This window comes from Varanus komodoensis, unplaced genomic scaffold, assembly GCF_004798865.1.
Source record: "Varanus komodoensis strain SLA01 unplaced genomic scaffold, ASM479886v1 scaffold24, whole genome shotgun sequence".
In the NCBI taxonomy this organism is placed as follows: domain Eukaryota; kingdom Metazoa; phylum Chordata; class Lepidosauria; order Squamata; family Varanidae; genus Varanus; species Varanus komodoensis.
The window spans coordinates 12450897-12478723 of record NW_025335641.1 but is presented as its reverse complement, the minus strand read 5'-3'; the positions used below and the strand labels follow the sequence as shown (position 1 = coordinate 12478723).

At 43.3% G+C, this 27827-nt stretch overlaps 2 protein-coding genes across 8 annotated transcripts in view; one reads left to right on the top strand and one right to left on the bottom strand.

Moving 5' to 3' along the window:
- The window catches only part of LOC123024528 (uncharacterized oxidoreductase ZK1290.5-like), a 70335-nt gene extending 63233 nt beyond the window's left edge, over window positions 1-7102 (bottom strand). For 3 of the 4 annotated variants that reach the window (XM_044432341.1, XM_044432340.1, XM_044432342.1), the window contains exon 1: window positions 6873-7102. In XM_044432341.1, the coding sequence (XP_044288276.1) occupies window positions 6873-6993 (121 nt within the window). In that variant the 5' untranslated portion in view covers window positions 6994-7102. Of the gene's footprint in view, window positions 1-6710; window positions 6847-6872 lie in introns of those variants that run through there. The other variant, XM_044432343.1, reaches the window with a different exon arrangement.
- A 96-nt stretch (window positions 7103-7198) lies between these two features.
- The window catches only part of DPH5 (diphthamide biosynthesis 5), a 31743-nt gene continuing 11114 nt past the window's right edge, over window positions 7199-27827 (top strand). The window contains exons 1-5 of one of the 4 annotated variants that reach the window (XM_044432345.1): window positions 7210-7309; window positions 8343-8406; window positions 9169-9358; window positions 11989-12113; window positions 19545-19653. In XM_044432345.1, the coding sequence (XP_044288280.1) occupies window positions 9224-9358; window positions 11989-12113; window positions 19545-19653 (369 nt within the window). In that variant the 5' untranslated portion in view covers window positions 7210-7309; window positions 8343-8406; window positions 9169-9223. Of the gene's footprint in view, window positions 7310-7349; window positions 7511-8015; window positions 8037-8342; window positions 8407-9168; window positions 9359-11988; window positions 12114-19544; window positions 19654-27827 lie in introns of those variants that run through there. The other 3 variants (XM_044432344.1, XM_044432346.1, XM_044432347.1) reach the window with 3 other exon arrangements.

The window sequence follows — 27827 nt, the reverse complement described above, 5'->3', positions numbered from 1 at the left end:
CAGTTACTGTCAAAAGAATAAGAAAATAAAATGAAGGAAGAAGAGATACATTCTCCTGGATGTCCCAACACTAAACATGAATATTACAAGAAAGTTACATTAATTTCTAAGCTACAGAATCAAAGGATGGCAAAATGGAGAGTTAGGGTTGGGCACTTGTGCATAACTATACATAAAACATCATCACACCTGTGCCTGCAACTTAGTTTCATTATGAAGGCAAGAATGAGGCCTTCTGGGTTCTAGGATTCACAAAGCCTGGGGTGCTAGGACCATGTTCTTCCTCTGCTGCCTCTTCCTGATGGCAGGAGAGCAGTCCCTATTTCTGTTCATGGCATGACAGTGTAGAGCAATATTTTTTAAAATGAACTCTCTCCTTCACTGCTAAGTTAATGAAAGAAGATGAAGTACCTTATTTCCCTGAATCAATAACTAATTTGAATATTTTATATCTTCTATCAATCATTACTGAGTAGTACTATTATCACTGAGTGACAATGCCATTCCTATCTAGAAGGCAGTACATGCAAAAAGACCTCAGATGACAAATGCAATTTTCAGGCAGAGTCAGTGCCAGAACTCTGTCCTTCATATAGCCTGGCCAGAACCCATTTAGGACTTTATAGTTCCTAGTGTTGGTCAACAACCAAGATGCTTAGGGCTGTTTCTGCTCCATAAGTAGTTCTGAACTTATGACTGAAAAAGATCTAAATAATCATTTTCATCCAAGAGAATTCTGATGTGTGAGACCATGAGCTGCTCTAAAACCATACTCAAAATAAGGAGGATTGGTAGGAGCCAGTAAAGTTTGCTTCAATGAAGATCTTACCCTGGCCTCCTTTAGAGAAGTTGGAACATGGCCCTCTTTCAAGGAGACATTAATAATCACTGGGAACTACCACCCAGTGGCACTTCCTATATGCCAGGACACACATGGGTCTAAGGAGTATAAGGTCTGCTTCCCCCCTCCAAGCAATTTGCCCACCTCCACAAATTAAACTGAAATTCACCAAACTGAAATTCACCAATCAAAATTGGACAAGCATCTGCGGCAATCACTCAATTATCAATATCTACCCCTCATTTAAAATGTTAATCACTTCTAGTCCCTGTTATTCATGGTAACATGCACAACAATAAGATTCAGATTCAGCTTTGCAAAATAATGGTTGTTAAACTTTATGACTCAGAGCTTCATTGCTGGGAATTCCTGACTTTCCCTACCCTTATGTCACACTGACCTTCACCATTCCTTCCGGACAGTCAGTTTGCATTTGGCTTTTTGATATTAAGCAGTATCTTAAGCACTGAATCAAAGGGAATTTTACAGACATAATTCACAAGAAAGATAAAGTAACTTATGGCACAACCTTATATGCGTCTACTTAGAAATTAACCACACTAAGTTTAACAAGGAGTACTCCCATGCACGTTATTATACGACTATGGCCCTGCCAAAAAATAAACTTGTGATGATCTCAGCCGGTTGAAACTGAAACTAAGGCTAGACAGAACGCTTGATTTGAACACTGGAATGTGGGAAGAGGCTGCAGACACTGCAATTAGGCTCTGCCAGCTGTTGTGATGGTTTCAGGTTGTACCTAGGTCAGTTCTAGTATGATAGCTGCAATGAAGGAGAAAATAAATCCCCCATTTTAAAAATATAAAATGCAGTTGTTACTGTTACCTTCCCTAGGTGAAACACACAAAATTTTGCTCTCACAGAAATCAATGCAGTTTTAAGCAGTCTAAGTCTGTGAGGAGCTATAGTGTTAAATCAATCTGGCATGCATTTTCAGACATGGGAATCATTCATAGGAGTACTGTCACATTTTTACATCAAAATGGAAGAAGCTCCCATGAAAGACAAGGAGGAGATGCTTATTGGACAGGCACATGTTCATTCCCACTGACAGCTTTCAGCTGACGTTGTCACTGTCTCACATCCTCTGGCTGGATGAGGCCTGGATAAAGGGAGGTGGATATTCCAGGCCATTAAGGAAATGAAATCCATGAGTCAGCCTTCCTCAACCTGGAGCCCTTCAGATGTGTTAGCCTACACCTCCCATCACCCCCACCAACATGGGCACTGATTCCAACACATCTGTAGGGCTCCACACTTGGGAAAGGGAAAGCTGAACTAATCCATTCCCGGCATCTGGAAAATTTTAAAACTTCGAAACTATGTTGCTTAATCAGCAACAGACAGTTGTAAACTCATCAATCAGGGGGACAGGATGGAATGATGCAAGGTCAGTGGCAAAGGGCAGGCAAAATCTTAAATTCCCAGCAATGAATCTCTGATTAGCCCACTTTATATAAAGACCTCTCACTTCATTTGACGGATGTAATAAAACCTTACAATAATTTGCGTAGAATGCTTTTCAGATTATTATGCCTGCAGTGCAATACCATACATGTTTGTGAGTCCCACTGGGTTCAAATGAGATTTACCTTCAAAAGAAGTAAATATAGGATTGCAGCTTCAGCTTCTAGGTCCTGTAACATTCAGAAAATATCTTTGCCCCCAGTATGCTTTTGGACTGAGGATATCCCATGTCTTATACTGCTGTTTTTAACCAGTAAAGCCTGACACATTCAGGGACCTGATACATCAAGGACCACATCTCTCCATATGAAAGTACCAGGCTCCTGAGGTCAGTTTCAGAAGTCTTTCACTATGTGAGCCTTTTGCCCACTGAGAAAAGTGTGGGGGACAAGTCAGAAATGGGCCTTTTCTATGATAACCCATGTTATTATGCCCCTCTTGTCCTGAGCTGCTTTTGTGGAGTTCATTTTAGCCTGTGAACAGGCGAAGAAAGATTTTGCATTCTGTTATAATCTTAAAAGCTATTATACTGAAGTACGAAAAGTGTTTATGTTCTATGGTGTTTATTTTGTTTGCATTATAATGCTGATAGTTTATACAGATTCAGTTTTTTTCTTATATTGTTTCTGTATTTATGGATGTAAGGTACATTGGGGCTTCTTCTGTGATGGGAAGTGACAATTATTAATAAATAAAAATGTTATCCTTACAACAGCCTTGCAAGGTAGGTCAGGATAAATGTTTGAAGTTTGAACTGAAGAGCCAGTCATCTAAGTTCATGGCCCTATATACTTTACTACAATTTGTCTGTGGCAGCAGCTAAATTCTATTTCACTGGCTCACGCTTCTTGTAAGTATGACAATTTTGTGCATTACAGCACAGAGAAAAATCATTTTCTCTTTAAATACAAATGTGCTATCAAAATAAAAATTTCCAGTTTCACAAAATGGAAACAAGAACTATAGAAAAGTTAGCTACAGTTAACTTTAAATAGAAGAAATAAGGCATGATCTTTTACAGTCTTCTACCATGCATATAAAGGTCTAGCATTGTTACAACGGTTACAAGAGGAACAGTTTGGCTTTACTTGTCTTGTTTCCATAATCTTAATAAAAAGTGTACATAAATATCTCGCTAAGGCTACAGCTAAGCAAATTATTTTTAACCCATCAGGAGATTTCATTCATGAAATCTCTTGCTTTTCACAACAACTTTCAACAAAAAGTTCCACTGAATGCACTGTGTGGCATCGTAGGAGCCACTTCAACTGAAAAGGCCGCTCCTCTTACTGTATTATTTTCCAACAAAGTTTAGTTGTTTTGCTGCAGTGAAAGTTTTAAAAAGAACTTTTACAAGGTCATGAAGCTTTTATAAAGTCCGGGAAGGGATAGCTTCTAACTTAGTAGAATTAAGCTGAACATAGAGCAACATGTGGTCCCCTTTCAGTGGGGTTTCTGGAAAGTATTCTTTAGATTTTAATTAAACCAAGGCTTTTCAAACTGTGCTCTGGGAAAACCTGGAGTTCCTTGGAAACTTATCAGGGATCTCTTGTTGAAAAGATTAGTAATGTTGGCAGAAGACCCACAAAAGGTAGCTATGCCCACACTTAAGAAACATCCTAAGTCGGCCTTTTCCAATCTGCTGCCTTCCAGATGTTATGAACTTCAACTCCTAGCATTCCTAAACAGTGGCCATGTTAGCTTGAGTTGATGAGAGTTGAAGTCTAAAACATCTGCAAGGTATCAGGCTGGAGATGCCCCCTTATGTATCTAACACCAATTGCTTTTAAGTCTTTGCTATGCTTTGTTTAGCTTTGATAAAGCATCAACTCTACCCAGCTCCCTATTTTCCCCTTTCTTGCTATAGAAAGAAGCAGACAGTACTCTCTGGAGTTTCACTTGGGACCTCAACAAGAAGCGTCTTTCTCTCAATGGGAGTTTTTGCACTGACTTCGGTAGACACAGGGCAGAGTTCTTATTGTGTGGGCTCCAATGCACAGCCAAGCAAGATGACAGTTCTGCTTGACTTGGGGAGAGGGAGAAGCTTTTTAGAAAGGCACGGTGGGATCAGTTCCAGAGCCAGGCAAAAGAAGTGTCCCAATTCAAGGAAACACTTTTTCACAGCATCAACTACAGTTCAGTGAACAAAATAATCCTTTTCTCAGTTCTCGAAGAGCTGTAGGAAGGCAAAGAACCTTTATTTGCTCTGCTCCACTGATAAGAGGCAAAGCTTTTCCTAGCATCATAATAAAAACTCAGAAGGGGAGAGAATCTATGTAGTTCTCAACTATGCTGCTGGTGAAAACATGATCTCTGGCACATCACTGCTAGCTAATATAGCACTGTGTCTATGGACAGGTACAGGAATAATGCTTCTTTCTCTCTGAATTACAATTCAACAAGCAGTGACACACATTCCCCTTGAACATTCCCTCCCCCCATATGTGCAAATCCCCATCTACCCTTCATTTTGGAGTTAATCACTGTGTAACAAAATGCATGTGAAGCACTTTGAACACTTGAAATGTCCTATATAGAGACTAATTATCATCATCATTATCATTACATGCCTTTGAGTTGATGTTTAGATGCTATTTGACTGATGAAAGGAAAGGTTCCCTTATGTGTTAATCACTCTAATGCAAAGCTGGTTAATATGGAGACATTACATCATTACCAATATCAGCAAAAATTAAACCCTCTATTTTACCTATAAGGTTCTGCATTTAGGGTGTTCCGAGGGAATTGGTTTACAAAGAGAAATAGGATTTAATGTGAGGTTTTAGTAAGGCCATGCTAATTTTTTCTTGGTTAATGAAGGCCAGAGTTCACACATTACTAGTTACTTTTTCAGTATTTGCAAATGGAGTAAATGTACTCATATGCAGCTACAGCAATAGGGGCATGATATGAACATATTTACAAGAACATTTTATATTTCTATGGGCTTACAACATATTTGCAAACCATAATAAATTGGACACAGCAGTCTTCCCTAGCCGTTTTTCCGTGGCAGAGGAATTAACAGCTATATGGAAACCAAGAATTTAACCCATACAGTCTTCCTCATTGCTGTGTTAAAGAAAACTGAATCTATACCTGTTAAATACAAAGAGCCTCTATTTACACACACACACACGATCTTGCCCAGCCCTAGTACCTTAAGCTTGTATCCTTTGATAAACCAGTCTGAGTCAGCAAAACTGTTTATGCCCACTTGGGAATAAACGTCACTGAACTAAGTGGGGCAGACTTCTGATTTAAAAAGGCATTACAATGCTCTATCTCTAATGAACTGGAAAATGAGAACAACAAGATCCTTATCAAAACTTTACACTAAAAGGTCTACTAGGTACTTGCATTGTAAGAATCCAATTCTAACAATGTATAAGAAGCAAGCCCTAAAGGGTTCAATAGGATTTAGCAGCAAGTAAAAATGTATAAAACTGCAGCCTAAAACATTGTATTTTCAAGGATTTCTTACCCAAGCTTAAGAGATTTTTTTTTGCTTTGTTGCACCTTTCACCAGAACAGTCCAATTCTAATTTATTGATTTGGCAATGATTTGGGGTCCTTAAAGAGAAGATTCACTGAAACATGCATTCTTAGCAATGTGCTTTTAACAGTATTCTTCCGAAAAGAAATTAAAGCGAGAGTGGGCTAATTGCAACACTTGAACTAACATACCCCTCAGTCTAAGTTCAAAATCCCTCTTCAAGTGATCCCTTCAGATCTCCAGTAAGAACAATCTGTCCTTCCCTGCCCACTTGACAGGAAGGGAGAGAATGGGGTAAGGAGCTGGAGAGGGGGAGAAGGTGCTGCTCCACCCACATCTGGGTCTGGCCCCTCCCACCTGTTTTGCCCCCCATCAACACTTGGCCTGGGACAAATTGCAAATCTGACAGGAAAAAAAGTTGCCCATCCCTGAATTAGAGGCACTGGGAGTTCAGAATAATCTACCTACATAAGGCACCAACTCTCTCTGGATAAAGCACTGCTCTAAGAATATCCTCTTCCAAGCAGCACATCTGGAGCGGGATGATTTCACAGCATCTCTAAAAAGGGTGTGATTGGCTCAGACAACACCAGACGCAGCTGAATGGCTCACCCTCCCAGGAATCTGCCCATTGCCACACTGTATGAGTTTCTGCTCTGGGCTTCCATATAGAAACGTATCCTGCTCAACAACACTAGACAGGGCCCTCTGATGTGACACTTTTATTGCTACTCTTGAGCTGGAATTCTAGTACACAAATTTACTTGGGAATGTCCCATTGAAGTTAATGGGGTTTCTGAGCAGACATGCATAGGGTTGTATTACTACACACTCTGAAAATAAACATTTTTCAGTGAGGCAAGTGTGAGGGAAGTCAGATCGTACCAGCTATCAGATAATCCTCATAAAGTTATCGTATTGTGGCGATGGATTTTGTTTTCTTGCTTGCTAATGCATTTCTCAACACATCTGGTACGTTTATTATTCTCGGTTTTAAAGCTGCAGCTCCCTCTGCCATCCAGGACCAGCGGCGACCTGAGCACTTACCCAACCCCAACACGGGGATATTTAAGCCATTGGAAAGGAGAACCGTGGGCACCCCCAGCGCCTTCCCGGACTCCCAGGTGCTCATGCTGAATTGCCTCCACCTCAGCAGCAAAGGCACCATCCACCCTCCTCTTTCCTCTCCTCCCCCAACTGAAAATTCTCGGGCTGAACCTAAGCCGTGCGGTATAGCTTCTGACGTGCAAAAACGTCGCAACACGACCGGAAATACTCCTTTACGGCAAACTGCGGGCGACCTGGGAAGCCTAGGACAAAGCGTGGGAGAAAAAAGGCAGGCGCGTTCACGCACGTGCAAGTTCGCAAGGGGGAGGGAGCGTTGCGGGGGGGGGTTCTACGCTCCCTCAGCCAATAGCAGGAAGGGTGTCTCCGGGTGGACGGAAGCCGTCGTTTGCATGTGGTAGAGACGCTCGCGTTGATAGGTGAGTGGGGAGATCCTAGCCAAGGGTGCACGTGGTAGGCGCGTTTGCATGGCGGTGAACCCCATTGAGTTTTGCGGGGCGTCATCCCGAGTTCAGGTGCATAGAACACCAAGGTCCACGTGGTTCCTGTTGTTGTCCTTTTCTGCCTCCGAGGAGTCTGGGGGGAGGTATGATGCTCCTTCCTCCTGACAATCCTGCGAGGTAGGCTAGTCTGAGAAAGAACGAGTGGCCAAACCAGTATTTGGAGGGTGAGTGGGGATTGCAATCATAATTTGATGATGATGATCATATAATGGGCAGCTTGCAAATTTCCCAACAGCCGTGGAATCTAGCAGCAAAATAACAAAGCAAAAAAATGAATGCCTTTGCTAATAACAATACAATAATAGAAAGAATACAATATTAAACATTAAAAACATTTTAAAAACTTGAAAACCTCGAGTCACCACCAGTAAAATGAATAAAGCAACAGAGGAGACATCAAGTGTCTGCCTGAAGGCAAAGGCCTTACTTCAATATGACTGTGAGCCGCCCAGAGACAAAAGTTATTGGACAGGCTAGAAATACTCCAAATAAATATCTGAATGCATATAGAGAAAATATCTGGGGGATGTCCCTGGAAGGGACACTCCATAGAGAAGGGCCACTCCAGAAGCTTTTTTCCTAGTAACTCCTTATTTCATCATTGTAGGACCGGCTGCACTAAATTCAGTGACTTTTCTTCCAGGTGGGTTTACATGGAAGCAAGCCTTGTTTAATCTCTTTAACAAGCTTGCATAGGTCAGGCTAAAATGATGTGCAGCTTCTGCCACTTCTTTCCCCAGCCTGTCAAATTTCTTGTGCTTTCAAAGATACTTGTCAGATAATAAGGCAGGTTAACCAGATGCAAAGCAAATAAAGGCCCCTTTATCTTTTCCTCCAGTATAAGAGGGTTTGCAGCACTGCCTGTTGTGCCAATTGGAAGGGCAGAAACGCACTTACTGAAATCTCTTCTTTGCAACTGCTAAAATTACCTGTTTTCCTCTGTATCTAGTTAACATAATTTACATGCTGAAAAGAACTGCCTTGATTGAACAGAGAGGGATGATGCCTTGGAGGTATGGCAGGCTAGGCTGCATGAGGAATTTGTTTTTGTTGTTTTTTTTTTCATTTATAAATGTGTGATTCACCAATTAAGTGTGGTTTTAATGGCAGTTTGATCCACACATTGTGACAAATGATGATGCTTGCATTTACACTGTGGGGGAAAAACATCTGCGATTGCGTCACATCAGGCTACTGTTAGATGCATGTACAGTTAGTGTGTGGATTGTACTTGTTCAAACCTTGCAAGCACCTTGTGAATGATCATTGTGAGCTCACTTGTGGTGAGCAACGCACCTCTCTATGCTATTTTAAATTATTGTAATGGCTTTAATGACTTGTACATTCATATTCAGCCATTTTTTAAAACTCACTTTGCAAAGCAGAAAGTACTCCTATACTGCCATATAATTTTAAAAAAACCCTTTCATTTCCTTATTAAACAATGGGCAGTAACCTATACTGCCATTGCAAAATTAGTAGTTCCTGAAATAACCCTGGTAAACCTTCTTTCTGTGAGCCCACTGGCCTGTGCAATTCTAGAAACAAGCATTGTCACTTGTTTCTAGCTTTTTCAGTAACCTCTAGTTCAGATTGTGCTGGTGGTCCATTCTGCTAGTGCATGAGCAGTGTGGCATGTTGATCAATAATTATAGAGCTCATATCTGTAGGAAAAAGCTGCAGTATTCTGTCACCTAGATAAAAAGTTCCATAGCAAAATGCAGTTCAATGCCTTGAATTACGTGTGTTTAAATTCCATTTTATCATTTTGGCAGGCTTCAAAATCCTCCGTTCCAGATCTGACTTCTATTCAATTTAATTTTTTTAAACATGCTTTACCTCATTGGTCTTGGACTTGGAGATGCCAAAGATATTACAGTAAAAGGTCTGGAAGTAATAAAACGGTGCAGCCAAGTATACCTGGAATCCTACACTTCAATCCTCACTGTTGGAAAGGAAGCACTGGTAGGTTGATCCAGATGCAAAGGGCATGAAGTAGCAGTCGTAACAGAGAACTTGTTGTTTAGTGAAGTCGCGTCCTACCCATTGCAACCCCATGGACAACATTCCTCCATGCTCTCCTGTCCTCCACCATCCCCCGGAGTCCACCTAAGTTCACACCAACTGTTTCAGTGACTCCATCTAGCCACCTCATCCTCTGCTGTCCCCTTCTTCTTTTTCCATCTACAGAGAACTAGTGTTAACTAGCAATGGGGGTGCGGTGGGGAGATGCGGCCTTCTGGACTTTTTGACCTACAACTCCCATCAGCCTTATTCAGCACAGTAAAAACTGAAGAATCATGGGAGTTGTAGGTCAAAACATCTCAAGTGCTACAAGTTGCCCACCCCTGGACTATCAAGACTTGAATTCAGTGGCTTACTCTGCTATGAAATTTTCTGTGTAATGCCTGGGCCTACTTAATATCTTTCTATTTAACTCATTTCAACCCTCTATAGTAGTGGTATTTGTCAAGCCAGTAAAAAAGGATAGCTTTGCAAATAATTAGAACTCTGAATGGTAACATTTGTGAGTATATGAGCAGTTCTGATCAAATGTGTTTGGGTTTTAAAAAACCTCTTGGAATAAGACGACTGCAAACCTTATTGATTGGTTAAGATTTGGAATTGGTGCACAAGGATGGGGTTCCATTCCTGTTGCAGGAAAAAAATCCAGGTATGCTCTGAATGGTATCTCTGTGTAAGGGTATGGTACAGACTCTGTAGAGGGTTGGAAAACAGAAAAATGGGGAAGCAGTAACGTAGATGTTAACAAACAGGATTGCTTAAGAACTCAAAGATGAGCCACACCAGGATTAGGCAACCTGGAGGCTACTTGCCCCTGCACAGTTTTGTGCAGCCCACAAACCCTGAAGAACCCCGTCCTCCACTTTCCCCTGCAGCCCACCTGAGAAGGGAAAAGATGGCTGTGACTTTCCCATCCATGCTGCCCTCAAAAATCTCATCTCACTAACCAGGATCAGGAAATTTAAATCGCCCTATTCCTATACATTGAGATGTAAGAGATGGAAAATGTGCATGTATATGGATGCATGAGTCGAAGCTGCGTGTGGTCCTGAAGGCCAAAAGCGGTGCTGGTCCACAAAGAGCAGCATTCCGTGCTTCATTCCACTACAGTTCTGGCTGTTATTTCTTTCTGCTTTTGGTGGGCTGCACTTGGCCTTTGTATGGCCACCAGTGCCTTTTCTGCAGTGTCAGCACTTCAGGGCCAAAGTAGGTGTGCACACATCGAATAAATGCATCCTGTCCAACTGGGCTATACGGAGAGGGGTCTACTTTGAACGTCAAAATGTGTGTGCAGAGGTGGTTGAACATTCTCGGCTCCCTCCTCTGCACTTTTCAAGATGGCGTCCCCAGCCCGATTTCTTTCGGGATCAGAAATGGGCTGGGCCAGATATCATGAAAATGGTTTTTCCATCAGCACTACATCATTGGATTCTCTTCCTACATTACGACCCTTTGGTTAAGTCCTAGGAGCAAACTAATATATGTCATCTGAACAGGTGGGGAGTATTTTGGCATGGAGATAAGCAGGTGATTTCTTTCCCCATGGATTGTATCAGGCTGCTGTTGAAAACACAAAGGCAGGATCATTCATGAGAAGAGCAAAAGTGGCATCCTTAATTGTTGTGGATGCATGAATGAAAGTTATGTTCCTTGGCTCCACCTCTCAACACTCAGGTGGGCCTGGTGTACTTTTGTGCAAGGATGCAGAAGCCTGAGGCAGCCAGTAAATTCCCAGATACGTGTGAAGGGCAGCAAATGAACAATTACTTAGTTTTAACTATTTAGCATTGTCTCTATGCCATTTAAATATTCCTCCTTGGGCATCCTAAGGTCTTTCATCTATTTTGGAGTAGTGTGCTTGTGCATGTTCCCCACTTATTAAAACAAGTACAATCACAAGAAAATGTGTGGTACATTTGCAGAAAGTACACTAAGAGCACAGACCTGTGGAGATGGGTATAAGCCCCAAAATCAGAGGTTTACAGTCATCCAGTGGGAGGAGCGTGAAGGCAATCTTTTTGGCTTTCCAGCAGGTGCGTTTCAGAGGAGAGGGGGAGGAGGCTGAGTGGCTGGAGCTGTGATAGGTCAGCAGAGCAGGGCTGGAGCTTCAACATTGCAGCAGTGTTCCTGGGAACCCAGTCTGTCCTGTGGCCTCTCAGACAATGCCTCAGGACCCTGAGTTTGTTCCTTTAGGGTGCATTGTTCCACATGATTACTTAGAAAGTCTGTCCCTTTGAGCTCAGTGAGACTTTCTTTCTAGTAAGAGTTCTTAAGACTGTAATTTTGTTGTTGTTTCGCAATAGAAGTTAAGTCAGCTGGAAGATAACCCCACCAAATAGACATATACGTTAGTTGGTGGAGACTGTTGCACATATGCGGAACATTTGAGTTGTGTGTCCATGCATGGTATTGAAATGGTAATAATGAAGTGTGTGACCTTGGTCCAGTCTCAGTCATTTAGGATTGTGTTCAAGATATTACAGTAAGAAAAACTCATAGAGGCCACCCTAAATTTGATGGAGTAATGGTGAGATGCAGATACTATTGTAATATAAATTTATTTTTTCTAGGAGGAGTTCTATGGCAAAGAACTGATCCTTGCTGACCGAGAAACGGTAGAACAAGAAGCAGATGCAATCCTGAAGGATGCACAGATATGTGACGTGGCTTTTCTTGTTGTTGGAGATCCTTTTGGGTAAGAACACTACTAAGTCATCCTGTTACGGGTGCTGTTAAACCACAAACTCTGATTTGATTATATGGAAAGGCCTGACTTCTAAACTGTAATGTATTTGCAGTGAGCTCATCCCGGCTTCTGGGATATGGCTCTGTTTCTTTTTTTGGCAGCCAACAAGACCTCAGCCTTTCTTTATGTTTGGCGTACCTTGATCAAATGTTCCATGGCCTCTTGTATTCCCATCTGTGTTGGCACTAATCTAATTTGAAACCAGGGTGTGAATGGGTTTGCAAACCCTGTTTACGAAGGCATCCAGTTAGTGACAATCATTGTTAGTGCCAAACCATAAAGGACAGGCTAAAGCCAAGGGCAAAATGGGTAAGACCAAAAGTATAAAACATACTGGCAAGTTTTGGTTCAACATTTTTCCTGCCAGTAACTAAGCCTTCAGGGGACAATTCAGCCATTTAGAGTCACAGGGAGAGAACTGCACGAAAGCTGGGGAATTACCAAATGGTGGTGGTGGTGAAGAGGCATGACCTGGGAAAGGGGATGTGGCCACGTGGGGAACCCCCTTTCGCACAACAGTTCCACATAAACTAGCCTGCCAGAGGTGATGCACCAGTCATAACGTTCATTAGGATTGACCAAGCTCGCCAAAAAGCTAACACATTGTATTTTTCCAGCATGGCATTTCTTACTCATTGCCCAGGATGCTTGGTTACACTTTTTCAAAGTGTGCTTTGTTCACCCACATTTTGCACCTGCAAGCCATGTGGTAGCTTTGGGAAGCCAATGCCGTCATGTGAGTTGCACATTTCATGTATTTCTGGCCTTCTGGGGACATCTGGGTCATTACCACTGCCTCATCAGCTGGGCTTATTAAGCCTCTTAGTCCGATTTCCTATTCCCACTGGAAACAGCAGGCCTTTCTTCTACCAGAAGGCCGTTCTCTGCTCCAGCCAGTGAAGCATCATCAATCTGTAACGTCAGACACACAGAAGAAGGGCTTTTGTCTCCAGCTGGTGATTCAAAATTAGTATTGCCATGTTGCTGGGGAGGGGGTATGCTGGGAAAATGTAATCATGCAAGGGCCTCCTCCTCATGAGGAAGTGTATGTGTCAAAAATGAAAAGAGTAATTGAAGTAAATATACCTCCTAGGGAACATTAGCAGGCAATTTTCTTCTCTCTCTTTTTTTTTAATTGAACTGGTACTTAACTGCAGATGATGCCAGCCTTGGAGGATCAAAGTAATTATGCCATTCGAGAAAATAATGATGTTATTAAAATCTGAGCCTGTGTTAAAGGTGTCCTACTTGCACCTTTCTGCTGGCATGATACATGCAAAAATTGCAAGTAAATTATGTAAATACCATCTCCTTCCCAATATTATTTTTAAAACCTCGGTGGGGCAATCTCATACCTTTAAATGTGTGATTTAAAGGCTTTGTACCATCGCACTGCAGAAAATACAAGGCTATATACATTTCTTTGTGTTGACTTACTCCCCAGTAAGTTTGGTTATGAGAGCAACCTTAGGCATGGTCAGCAGCTGCATGTCTTGGAGGCCTCTTATTCCCCCATTCCATTAATAATTTTGGGGCTCAGGGATTTAGTCCAAAAATGACCTGCTTCCACATCCTATAGCCTGAGACATACCTCTTACTTATTCTTTATATTGCTGCCTGTATCTGGTTTGATTTTCTTTTGTTTATACTTGGAATGGATAAGGGGAACAAAGTGAGACCTGATCCAGACAGTGAAAGCCCTGTTCAGACTTTCAGGGGAGAAACTGTGAAGGTTTCACCTGGGAACCAGGATGGAGCCAGGTGCCTGTTCTCCCCACTGTGTCTCCACGAGGTTGGCCCCATTGCCTTCAGTTCAGAGCTTGCTGTGGTGGAAGTCTTTCTACAGAAGGACAGCCAGGCCTGAATGGGATTTCTCACCTCTGATTAAACCCGAGAAGAGTTCCCATGGTAATCACAGCACCTGCTCGATAGGATCCCAATGAGGGGGCCTCAGATGCGGGGAGTGGCAGGCCGGCCCCATCACATTGTCCAGTCGAGCCCTCATGTGTTCTTGTGAATGCCAGAGCCAGGCATGGGAGGCCTGCCAGTCTCAATAGAGGTTTTCATCTAATTCCGGATAGAGTTGCACCCCGCTGCTCTGAAAGGCCAGGCATGCAGCTTTGAGGTGTTGTCGTACTTGTCATTGTCTGGGGGAGCATAGATAGTAGCGCTGGCCAGGTATGACCTCAGCCAGCTTAGGCTGTAGCCCTGGGCTTCTCATTAAACAGCTTATGTCTGAACTGGACTACTGCAATGCACTTCACCTGAGGCCTCCTGTGAAGACAATTGGGAACCTTCAGCTGGTGGAAACTGTTGCTGCTCTAATATGCGTGGGGGCAGGAAGCTCTGAACACATGATACCATTTCCAGGGCCAGTTCTAAGAGCTGCAATTAACCTGGATCCAAAATTGTTTATACCCTTAAAGGTAATTTTCACCACTTGCTTGACCTTGAATGACTCTGGCCATAATCTAAGAGATGCTGGAGAGGTTCTCCCTCATTAGTTAAATGGATAGTGTGGATTATCTACATTGCATTGCAGTAGTCCAGTTTAGAGGAGTCCACTGAATTTAGTCCACTCCAGAGAAAGAGTGGAGGGGAAGGCCATTCCTCACCAACCAAGGTTGTACAAGGGAAGGAAATGCTAACTACTGGAGCACAAAACTGTGCTCCAGAGTGGAATTCAGGATCAAGTTTAAAGAACAGTTTTGCTCTAGTTGCAACCTTGGTCAGTGTCACATCACGATGCAGCAGTTTACATCTGACCAGCCTGGGAGTGCAGCCTGTGCTGAATACCCAGGGACAGTTGGTGCTTGGAAGTTTTATTTTATTTATTTATTAAATCATTTTTATGCCGCCCCATTCGCCGAAGCCTCGGGGCGGCTTACAACAATAAATAAAACCACATAAATTAAAATATACATATAAAATAGTAATAATAATTTAAAACACACAATATAAAATAAGCCGCCCTGGCCAGATAAAATGCAGTAGTATTAACATTTAAAATGTTGCTTAAATAAATGAACAGTGCCTCTTTCTGGTCACTTTCTCTGTAAGCCACCACTGAGTTGCCATGTGCCAGTGGGATCCCCGTCCCATGCCTGGCAAGCAGGCAAGATTCTCCATGCCCTTGCTCGAAGCTGCGAGTCCGAGTGGAATGATTTCCGTACAGATGTTCTGGTTCAGGGTAGCAAAAGCCAAATGCAAGTCAAATCTGAGCTTAAAACCTAGCCAAATATTAATGAAGTTGCAGAATTCAAAGAGACAGATGGGAGCGGGAGAAGCTTTTCATAGAACCAGAAATGCCTTGACAAGAAAAAGGCAAGAAAGGAAGATGAGTGGCAGAAGTGGTATAGAACAACCAGTACTCAGAGCAAAAGCAAATATTATGTACTTGTTATATAATCTCAATTATAACCATGCAAACTTAACCCTTTGCATACTTCCCATCTTTAGATCCACATGATTGTATGTTTCTCAGAAATCTCGTGCTGTAATACTTCATATGCATTGATGCATGCCCTATGATGGTTGTTACAGTCCAGTTATCTCTTTGTTTGCCTGAAGTTGAGGAATTGCAGCTTGCATGCTTTTATTTGTTTTTCTCTGAGGGCATCAGGACTGCAAACTTCTTTGCTTCTTTCAGCAGCAGCTGAGAACAAGAATATTTAGCTAGTCTCACCCTGGACAATTGCACGTGTTGCATTTCTTAGTCAATCCCTAAATCCTCTGACTAACAAAAATGTATTATTCTTATTAAATTTAATAAAAATGGTAGCACTGAGTCTAGCCAGCGAGGAACCCGAGTAGAAATTTAAGCGTTGATGCCCAAAGACGGATTGCTTCATCACATATTCCAGCTACACGCACTTTCCATTCCCTGTTCACCTCCATGGAATGAGCAGCATTGAAGCAAGATACCTTGGGGGAAAGAGGGCAGCTGAAGCCTTTGTTCAACTTCCAGTTTCTTATTTCAATGGATTTCCGCACTTGGCTACATAATGTAATAAAAATGATTGATAGATGCTTGATTATCACCCCTTACCAAGTCTGAGCTTTTAACTATTATAACTGCACAAAGATAACCTTTTCCACACTTTGTCTTTAGAGACACATGACTGTAGGATTTACACAAATCTCATATTGTCCTCCTCACTCCATATAGACTCAGATGGGTTATGCTTTTGGGCTAAACATGGATTGGCGAACAGTTTTCACAGTGGCTGCAACTCTCCAACTGCAGCGTCAATCCAAAGCTTAATTTGCATGCAGTTTGCACACCCTAATGCTGTTCCCTTGACTTCTAGCAACCTTTTGTTTCATGGATGCTCCTGCAGAGAATGTTGTTTTTGAGAGCTGGATGCTTCTCTGGCTTATGCAGGGCACTATCCACTTTCCCCAAAACCCTCTTGAATAGCAACTGTGAATGTGTGTGGAAAACAACCCCTCTGCAGACTCCTGCAAGTTCGGAGCGCGCATGCAAAGTTTCTCATTTACAATTAGGCAAAGGCCTGTTTACACAGCGATTCAGGGGAGCATTGGAATTTTGCCTAAATGGCTCTCTGCTAGACAAAGCTGAAGTTTACCAATCAACATATGTCCTGTGGTCCAGTGTAAAAGAAGAAAAGGTGGAACATCAAGATTGGAGCAATTTTGCAGGCAGGATTGGCTTTAGCAAAATTAAAATGCAAATTCTGGAGGTTTTGAAGTGGGGGTGTTTTAACCAGGCTGGGAACAGCATGATGTTTTGTCAGTTTCTTGTCAGATTTAGCTAGATGAGTACTCTTGGGCACTCAGCCTAGAGAATGAACCGCAACTGCAGCCATGGGCTTCTACATGCCTCTAGCCTGATGTGAGTATAAGTTCTGTTGTTGTTGCTGGTCGCGAAGTTGTGTCCGACCCATCGCGACCCCATGGACAACCTTCCTCCAGGTCTTTCAGTCCTCCACCAACCTCTGGAGTCCACTTAAGCTCACACCCACTGCCCCAGTGACTCCATCTAGCCACCTCATCCTCTGCCGTCCCCTTCTTCTTTTGCCGTTCTAGGTTTACACTAATACACATCACAGTTTTATATCTTTTGGGCAGACTTCATACACCTGGCAGAAGTGAATGACAGGTGCATTCCTGTGATGTGATGACTGTAGTAGGTTGTTTTGCAAGCCTTCCATGAGGAAGAATTCTTGCATATGGAAAACCAGCATGTCAGGGAGAACAAAGCCATCCAGTCTTCTCTCTGACAGGCCAGTTTTCTAACTGAGTTGATTTTTGTGGAAGGTTTCCCCCATGGTGGAATATGCAGCCTGTTAGCAAGTGCATCTGCCTGCAACTTGAAGCAGTATAGCCCAGGAAAATGTTGACTACCTGGTTCTGTCAGGTATATAAATTGGCCCCCACGCTGGAGAGCTTGTCATCTGCTCTCCATGCTGTGTCTTTTGCTGTGCTGGCTGCCTTTAGATACTTGCTTTGTTCTAGGAAATTCTTATTATTGCTTGCAGATAGTCCTCTAGTTTTCAGCAGTGTACAATCTTGCTGAAAAATCATACCTTTGGGGAATAATGGGGTCAGAGTGCTTGAGTCCTATGAAAATCTCTCACTTCACAGTCATAGAATCACAGAATAGTAGAGTTGTAAGGGGCCAGACGGCCATCAGATCCAACCCGTTGCTAGTGCAGGACACTAAGTTCCACCATCCCATTCCAGACATGACTCTCCAGATACTTTTTAAATGTTTCCAGTGAGGGAGAGCCCACAACCTCCCCAGGTAATAGGTTCCATTGCTGTACTGCTCTGACACTGAGGACATTCTTTCTGGTGTCTAGTCTAAATCTGGTTTCTTTTAACGTAAGTCTATTATTCCAAGCCCTGGACTCTGGAATGAATGAGAAGAGAGTTTGTCCTTCTTCTCTTGTAACAGCCGTTCACTTACTTATAGAGAGCGATCATATCGCCTCTCGTCTCTTCTTGAGGCTGAACATGCCCACTTCTCTCAATCTTTCCTCACAGGGCTTTGCCTCCAGGCCCTGAATCATCCTTGTTGCCCTCCTCTGTATCCTTTCTAGATTTTATTTATTTATACATGTATTTATAGGCTGCCTGTAATTGCCAAGGCCTTCCTAGGCGGTTTTTTAAACTTGGATGCTTAGAACTGGACACAGTACTCTAGGTGAGGTCTGACTCACAATGAGTCAACAGATCTTTTATGTATGCTCACCTTTCTCTGGTTAGCTACAGTGTAATTCTGTACAGGTATTGGTCTAGTACGTCCATAGAGCGCCAACCTGTCTATCCCTCAGGCGCTTTTGGGCTTCCCAGTTCCCTTAATACAGGGATGTTGAGCCTCTTTCAGCTCAGGGCCAAATTCCATTTCAGAGAAGGTCTTGGAGCCCATATTGCAGTAGAGAATGGTGCTGCGGTAAAAAGCTGCAGGGTGAAGAATACTGGCATACTTTAAAGACAGTAATTAAGCCTCAGGAGAGAGATTTCCGCCTTTTAGAACAAAAGAAAAAAAGCACAAAAGCTGGGAAACCATCAAACAATTGGTGGCTGTTTGGGAAAGGGGATGTGACCATCTAAAGGACCTGGGAGGGGCAGATTTGTCCTACAGGCTTGAGGTTCTCCACCCCTGTCTTAAAACAAGAGATGAACTGAAGTTGTTCGTGTCTGTGTGTGGATGTTCTTACAATACTGCCTCCTGTGCAAAAGAAAGTGTAGTAGGACAGGTGTGTGCTGTTGATGGCAAACTGAGTTGAAATGGCTGCATTAGAATTAAATGGTCTGTAAGTTGATTGCAGCCAATCTTCTGCCAACTCCTGATTTATGCTTGTCATGCGTGAATGAGGAAACTCTGATGTAACCCCAGTGTATAATACTCGCAGCAGTTGTCTTTGCTCTGCCAAGTGTGGCTTCTCCCACAGAGTCTTTGCTTACAGCAGAAACATGGGTGTGGATTGATTGTCAGCTGCTTTGAGCCTCCCATTTCATAGCTGTCATAATATGCTGCCTCCTGACAGCTCACCACCCCCACTTCCTTTCTGGATCATTAAGCAACCCAGAAACCCATGGTTTGTTGTTGGCTTAAAACTGGGTTGTTCCTCCTTCAACAATCCAGAGTGTCTGGCTCACAACAGTCATGACAACAGCCCACGTTCAGAGGTGTTCCTTGGTGAGTTGGAGATCCAGAAAGAAAATGGAAGTAGCAGGCATACAAGAGGCAGTGAATTCACTCACAGCCCTGGCTAACTATTGGTTATTAGGCCATAGTTAACCATTGCATGTGACCTGGGCCATGGTAAGAGAAATTGGGCAGAAAAGTTCCAAATAGATACACTTAAGTACAGACTCTATGTCCCCTAACTCACTCTCTCCTTCCTTCAGGGCTACGACACACAGTGACCTTGTTCTCCGGGCCGTGAAGCTTGGGATTCCATACAGAGTCATCCATAATGCTTCCATACTGAATGCCGTTGGCTGTTGTGGTTTGCAGGTACCTCTCTTGCCCATGGGCTATTCCATCAGTGAGAGACCACAGTTATGTTTTCTGCAGAATTTGGGTGTATAATATGCTGCCAAAACACTAAGAAGCAGCTGGGTAAATTGCACGGTCTCTAGCTTAGTTTGCAGAATCGGTTGTGATGCTTCCTTTTTTCTTTTTCTGTCTCTCAGTTCTCAAAGTGCTCTGAAGCAATCCCTACAAAGTAAAAGTTTTCTGTTTATGAAGTGCTACAATAGGAATGGGCAACACGGCTCTTCATCATCTAGTAGTTAAACATGTCGTGTCAGAGATAGATGTGAGCTGATATACAGTGACTGAGAATGTGGGCTGAGAGCAGACAATTCCGGTGTTCAGATCTCAGATATAAACATTTAAGGTAGCCAGTTAGCCTTGGCCACCCATCTGCAATATGGGAATAATTCACAATACTGGCCTACCTTATCGGGTTACTTTAAAGATAAAGATAAAGTAACCCTACAAGTTATCTTGAGTTAAAAATAACTCAAAACAAACCACAGAAAAGTACTGAGCCTATTCACTCCTCCCTCTTTGTGTGAGAGGAGAACAAAATCTTCCCCACTCACTTGAAGACACATCATATTTCCATTTTATGTGCAAAGTAAGGGATCCATCATTCTAACAAAACTAGCTAACAAGAATCTGAAGCCACAGTTTGTTTGAATGAACTTTAGTTAGATGAACTACAGTTCCTTGAGTCTGCATGTAGCACGGAACTGTAGTACTTCCTGAAGTGGAAGTGGAAGATTTGGCTCAGGAGGAGGCAAGAGTGCATCAGTACAAGTTTGGAGTGGCTTATTTGCAATCACCTAATCCATTGTTTAGGATGGAGGCCCAATTCAGTATATGTGATGCTTTGTAAATAGCACCATGTACATTTTAAATGTTGTCATGTTCAAATCCTCACCAATGAGTTTTTCTTCATGTCACATCTGCTAAGAATCTTGGAGTGGTTTCTTTCTCTGTTTTGTCTGATTCTTTCATTTTAATTATCGGCACCTCTTTGCACATTATGTAATATTGTCCTTTTTATGGTATGCTGGATTAGTTAGACCCTCTACTAGTCTCTACATGGATGACCATGCTATAGTAGAAGTAGACAAGAATTATTTTTGGTTCATTCTAACTCCATGATATGTATGTCCAAAAGGAGCTCTATTTTTTGTCATACTGCCAATGAATCAGTTCTTAAATGCAATACTAGGTAGTAAGGGAATGAGAAACTAAGAAATGTGCCTGGCCCAAAGTTACCCAGTTGGCTGCATGGATGAGTGGAGGCAAGCTCAGGTCACCTGAGTCCCAGCCTTGCTCTCTTACCCACTACAGCACCCGGGCTTTTATGAATCTTGTGCGTGTGCATGAAAATATGGGCAGTGCTTGGCATTCTTGGCTTCACCCCCTTTGGGCAGTAGCCGTGCTGGTTGCCGGCATGTCTTGGCTTGGACTTACTTTGGCACAGAGGCTGGAAATGGTTCTTCACGCCACTCTGTGTCAGCAGAGGGACAGTCAGTTGAGATAAAGTCCACAGTGCCAAGTTGGCTAAAGATGGATGGGAGATCGTAGGGAATGGTGGAACAAAGCTGGGGCCTTAGAGACCAGATGGTTGGGCTCACAGCAGGAGCTGTGCTGCCTCGATGCTAGAAATCCTTCCCAGAGGCACTCTGGCTTCCAAGTGTTTAGTGGAAACCTGTGCCTTGACGTTTATCCTCTGAAAAAAATGAGAGCTAGAAAGCTGCTAATTTCAGATAAAGTTGATATTTGAATACTTGTGAAGAAAATACTGCTGAAACACAACCATTTTGAGTAGTTTGTCTTGTGATCATAGCCACACCAGGGTTTAAGTTTCCTGCCAGTGTACATGAGCAACGCCAAGGGAAGCATGTGTTGCTTTCCGGTCAAACGAGAAAAGGTTCCAGTGCTAAGACTAGAGGAAAGGTTGTTGCTGCTCTCTATGCCAAACTCTTCGATCCAGCATGAGAAGATGCTTCCTGTATCAGAACAAGGCTTGGCTACTCTCGGTGGCCAGCTGAATGGTTCAGAGAAGTCCACAAACAGCTTGCAGGCAGCCTGTCTCTGTTGTTGCAGAACACCCTCCTCCAAACAACTGATACGCCCTATCAGGACCATGTAACCGTTGCAGCTGATCACCACTGATAGACTTTCTATTCTCTGCGTCTTTAAAGCTCTATTCTGTGAGTGATCTCTGTGGGAAGCAGATTCCATACCCAGATCATACATAGCGTCACCTTTGACCTGTTGCTGATCAATTTGAACTGGATCACCTCGAACCATGAAATACTTTTTCTTTATTGGGTTCTGATGACACCCTCAGGGCCAGCCCTGCCACTAGGCAGAGTGAAGCCACAACCTCGGGTGGCCACTGCTGGGGGGCACCAAGAGCAGTCCCCAGGCCGCTCCTCCTGAGCTCCTCTGGCATTCCCTTCTGCAGGCAGCCCCTTCTGCATCCCCTGACTAGCCAGCTGCCCTCAGGCATGGTGCTGCTTCCTGTCCCATTGCCACCACTGGGCCAAAGTTCTGCCAACAGTGCAGTCACCTCTTGTATATGTGATATCCTCCTTTGTATCACACAGCACAATGACTGGCTTACTGGCTCTGACTCCTCTATAACAAGCAGATAAGGAAGAAGGGGAGACAAATCTTTCTCCTCACTCCAGTTCATGTCTGAATCTGTTTTGCAAGCTAAAGACGCTCTGGATCTTTCCCCACAGCGGAAGTGCTGCAAGGTCCCATTCCTCATAGTTTTAGTCTTTTTTGTCCTGCCCCTTCTGCAGCTCTGCAGTCACCTTCGTGGTGTGGGATCTGCATCATTCAGGTGTCAGCTGTGCTGGTGGTCTCTGGCTTGTCCTGCTGTTCCCTCTAGACAGGCTGTCCACCAGATTGGAGAAGAGCTTGGCCTTGGAGGCTCAGGGAAAAGCTCATCCTCGCCTGTGCACAGTACTGTGGGCAGCCGTGCCATTATCTGCTGTATGAACCCAATGCTGGACTAGAGGGACCATTGGGCTGATCCAACATGGCGGTTATGTTCTGAAGGTCCTTTGCATCTTCATCAGACAGATTGATTTTAGCAAATACCCGATATGGCAGTTGGTGTACCGTATGGATTTATTCCCTGTGGAGTTAATTGTCCATCTGTTTCTGGGCCCAATTCAGGGTGCTGGTTTTAAGCCTATAGGAAGCCCTAAATGGCTGGGACCATGCTCTGTGGTGGACCACCTCTGCCTGTATGGGACTGCCTAAGCATTAAGGCCAGAGTGCAGGGCTCTGCCCTCTCACCTACAGCAAGAGCCGTTACACTGATGAGTACTAAAGACAGAACTTCCTCCATAAGGGCCTTGCACCTTTGGAATCCCCTCCCAGGGATTATCCACATGGCCTCACCATGGCTACTTCTTTCCCACCAACCCTTCTGAAGACGCATTCACTTTAGTCCCATTTGGCTGAATTGTGCTGTGCCTGAAATAATCTGTGGGGGAACTTGTGAAGGTTGGATGATAGCTTCCGTCACCCCTACACGTTGCTGGCTGCGCTGCATAGGAGGTGAGACTCCACTGACTACAAGAAGACCATAGGTTCACTGGCCGTGAGTTATATTCAGTTCACAAAATGAGGACAAGCGCTGTGTGTTTGTGTGTGAAAATTTAAATCTGATCTCGATGCACAGGCTGGTACTTGACTAGTAAAAAACAGGAAACACCTTTGTAGACTTTTTAAAAAATGTATGTAGGGCAAATTGAAGCCAGTGGTTTGTGTCTGTCAGAAGTCCACAGCTGTGTGTTATCTAAGCTACTTATGCTCCAAGTTCTAGCTAATTGCAGTGGGGCCAGCAGACACAATGGCAGGGGAAGGGAAGTTAGTTTGTTTGGTGAATTCTTAAGCCATAGAGTTTCATAGAAACAGGAGGAGAAAAAACCCACTGAGTGATTTCTGAGCATTGGAAAGAGGTGCCAACTGCACAGAAGGAACAAAGGCTTTTTCTAGCAGCTCAAAGCCAACAGATTTATTGTACAATAGCCCAACATTCCCCAGCCTGGTACTCTCCAGATGCTTTCCCGACTGACCTGACCGTTGGCCATATTGGCTGGGGGCAGGGACTGATGGGACGTGAACATACTGTATTTTCTACTGTATTGTTGTATTTTTAATTTAATATTTATATTTTAATTTATATTATAATTATTTTAACTTGGTGATGTGAGCCGCCCCGAGGCTTCGGCGAATGGGGCGGCATAAAAATGTTTTAATAAAATAAATAAAAACATCTGGAGGGCTCTGAGTTAGCATAAAAATGATGTGGGTGAAAGTGACATAGGACAATCCATTCCCAACTTATAGGGCAATCAGTTTTTATTACATTTTTATTATATTTGAGCTTTCTTTTCATCTGTAACTAACACTTAAGGAAATGTTGGTCGCCATGCAACATAGAATGCATGTTGCATGCCTAGGATGCATTTTATAGCACATAGAATGTGCACAGATTCAACTGAGAGGCACAGGGACCATGAGGATAAATGGAAGCTGTTCTGTAAAGCCAGATGGTGGGCTATACTGTACCTCTATTTCAGGGAGTAGGCAAATCTTTGGACCACCAGATGTTGGGACTACAATTCTCACCTGAACTTGCAACTAGCTAAGTGTCCTGCAAGGCCTTGAAGGATGGGCCCTGGCTGCTAAGGCTGTACGAATTTCAAAGGCCTGTCTAGAGACTGTCAAGATCAGATCTTGTTTTACTGTTTGCAGATGGCGCTGCATCCAGCTTACTTAAGGTTTTTTTGTTTGAATTTATATGATATTTTGTGCTTCTCTTTTCTAAGGACTTGGTTAGTATGACCTTTAATGTTTGTTCATCATTTATTATATATTTAGCCTATTTGCATGAGTATTTGAATTTGGTCATTCTATACAGATTCTGCAAAAATAGATAACTGTATTTTGGAATGATTACTTCTTGATTCTGACCAGGCTGTTGCATTACTGCATTTGAATGAGCTTTCATTTTCTCTGTTATTTCAAATGCAGTATATTTCTGAATATTTTTATTGAGCATTACCTCCCTTGTCATAGTGAAAACCAGAAGTTTTCAATAATTTACTAAAGAATTGACTGTTCTTTTTTCTCACAGCAAGCCTTGCTGAAGTTAGACTGAAAGGAAGACTCTAGCCTAAGCTGCTTATTTGATCAGAATTTGAACACAGATCCAAGTCTAACACCCTGAAAGAGCAATCCTGTGGTTGTAGGGCATGTTTCTCTTGGACCATAGGATGGCATGGAAAGTCCCTTCAAGGTTGGAGACAGCACTCTGACCTCAAAAGAGGCAGGGAACTCAGAGATCCACCTCTAGGCACCTCTACCTTGCAGCCAGTTCTGAAAGAAGCACCCCCAGCTGCTTCTCCTTGATTGAAAAGTAGCAGAGGGTGAGGAAGAGGGTGGTCCAGGAAGGGCTGCAAGAAGATTGAAGAGGGCGAGATAGGGGCTACCCTGAGTCGTCTTCTGTCTCCCTGTGAAGTGGCTTTGCTGCACAGGCTGAAAAGCCCATTGAGTATAATACAAGAGAGCAGAGGTGGGAAGCATAGATGACCTTTGTCATTCCTCCTGCCCTGCCAGCTTCAGCCCAGCAGGACCTAGGAATGTTAGAAACCCCCAAGTCCATCAGTTTCTGAGAGGTGAGGCGCAATGGACTGCAGTACCCAGTGACTGCACAACATTGCCGGTCTTACAGCAGTGCATCTAAGGATATGTGCCAGCTTCAGAATGGTGGTCCTCCCTATATCTTATCCAAGCAAATTCCATCCATGAACTGTGTGAAGCGATTCTGTCTTTTTCTAGGTACTCGGTTGAGTGCTGCCACCTGATGTCTAGCTTCACCCTGTTAGTCCCACTTAAGTGTTATCTGAAGATCTCTGTGCGGTGTGGTGGTAGAACCGAAATGCTTCTGAAGTTCTCGCTTCCTTCTAAAATTAAAGGGCAGTTGATGTGTATAAAATGCTCAGATCAAATCAGATCTCATAACTCACATGTCCTGAAACATTTCTCCCATGGTTGGGCTGCTGTCAACACACCATACACATAAAAGTCAAGCCCCTCATCTGAAAAGCACTCTGGGGTGGGCATGTTTACAGGGGAAGAGTTCTACATGAGCAGCCGCCAAGAATGTATTTCTGTTTCTTTGTTCTCAGAGGGCATTTGCCACGCTAACAAGAGTTCATGTCTGCTGCTGAATAAGTTGTTTAAATGTGCCCACATATAGTGAAAGCTGGGATCTAGGGGCAGCTTCCATTCATTACAGAGGCTGCAGAGATTACTAGTGTTACCCTGGTGTTCCCTAAAACAAACATGCAACACATGTGTTTTTATGTGGTATGCTCAGACACATGCATTTGGAGAACCTCACCAGGCCAGAGTTCCCAGATCTTCATGTTACATGGAGGGTTTTGCTTTCCACAGCAGTTGCTATGTATGGAGCTCCTAAGACTTCAGGAAAGCCATTTAAGACCCAGAGATGACCATATCTTGTGGAATACCAGCTTTGTCGGATGAAAATGAATTCAGAGATGTGGTGTTGATGGGACAAAAATGATTGTTTTTATTGTTTTCTGAAAGACAGGAAAAAATCTGAGGACTAGCATGGAACTCCCAGATCCCTATTTTCCAGGCCTTTCAACATTCTCTTTAAAATGGACGTGCTAAAACATCATCATCTGGTGAGAATCAGACCTGCCAGGCATTTGCAGTTAGGGCAACCAAAGCTGCAAAGGAGAACAAGATTCCTGCTTTACTTTGATTTGTAGAAAAGAGTAATTTGAACATGTGCAACTACTCCTAAAGGGATGGAATGCTCCCTGTAGTGAGTGAAGCTTCTTACTCTTAGCAGGCTTCCCAGAGCTGTCAGGATTGGGGATATGAAGAAGCAGGGATGGGAGTTCTGGGAACCCAGGGAGAGGCACAAGCCTCTGACACACCCTCCAATTTGCTGAGCATGTTCCCAGATCACCTTAGAGAGTTAGAGAGTGGAAATGTTTTGGAAGCGATGGAAGGAGTACAGCAAGGGGAGGGGAGAGAGATGCCTCACCTGGTCCCTGACCCCATGAAGTTGAGGGAGAGGAGCTGCTCAGGTAGAGGGCTTGCATAGGTCTTACCAGCTGGCCCTTCACCCATGGGAGCCACCCTGAGAGTGGGACCCACCAAGTTACTGAAAGGGAAGGTTTGGGGGAGAAGTCCCTAAGTTGGGTTCAGCTATCATTCTTGACATCTGCAGAGGTAGTTTCCAGCTTACTAGAGGGCTTTTAGTAACAGTGAAATGTCAAGAAAGATCTGCTTTGCGAAGAAACTTGTTTTAGAGACTAAGGGCAAGAAGGTAGAAAGCTAGGCTCATGACATTGTCCTTGTTTCAATTCCTTGTTGAAATCAAATCCTCTGATGGGACTGTAGAGGTCCAGGATCCCTGTGTTCCTCTGTAAACTATTGCACATATAGAAAAGTGTGTGGGAGAGATGATTTAGTTCTAATCTAACTGAATGTCAATGCAGAGTTTCACAGAGCAAGCTGTCATAGGGCCAGGGCAGAAAGGTACCCTCTGCACACTGGCTGAGTGGAAAGAGAGGTATTTGAGTAAGGTATCTGACAAGAGGGCCCAACAGGGCAGGTGTCCTTGCCTTGTACAAATCGTGGACTTGGCCATTTTCGTGCTTCTCAGCTGAGTTAGGCAAGGTAGATTTCCTGTTTTTCTTTAATGTTACATCAGTTCATTTTCCCTTTAAAAAATCCACAGCTTTTCTTCAGGTTAGAATTGAAGCATTTATTCTGCTGTGGGGGTGGCGAGAGAGAAGTGAATATTTCAAGGGTTAAACATTGCATCTTGGCTTTTCCCTTATTTTGCGCAATGTGTGTGTCAGGTTCCTGGTTTGTGAAACACACACAATCTGAATTGCTTGTTCTCTTTCTGGCTTACCCAAGTATAGCTTTTAAGAGGATGTTTTGTGTAATATTCCAAGAATCATCAGCTGAGCATATTGTTCTAGGGACAGAAACAAGAGATATTGTCTTGAACTATTGGTCCATCAAGCTAGGGACCAAAACAGAAGACCACACCACCTTCCCTGGTCTCGCCCAATCCGCAGTTGCATGGC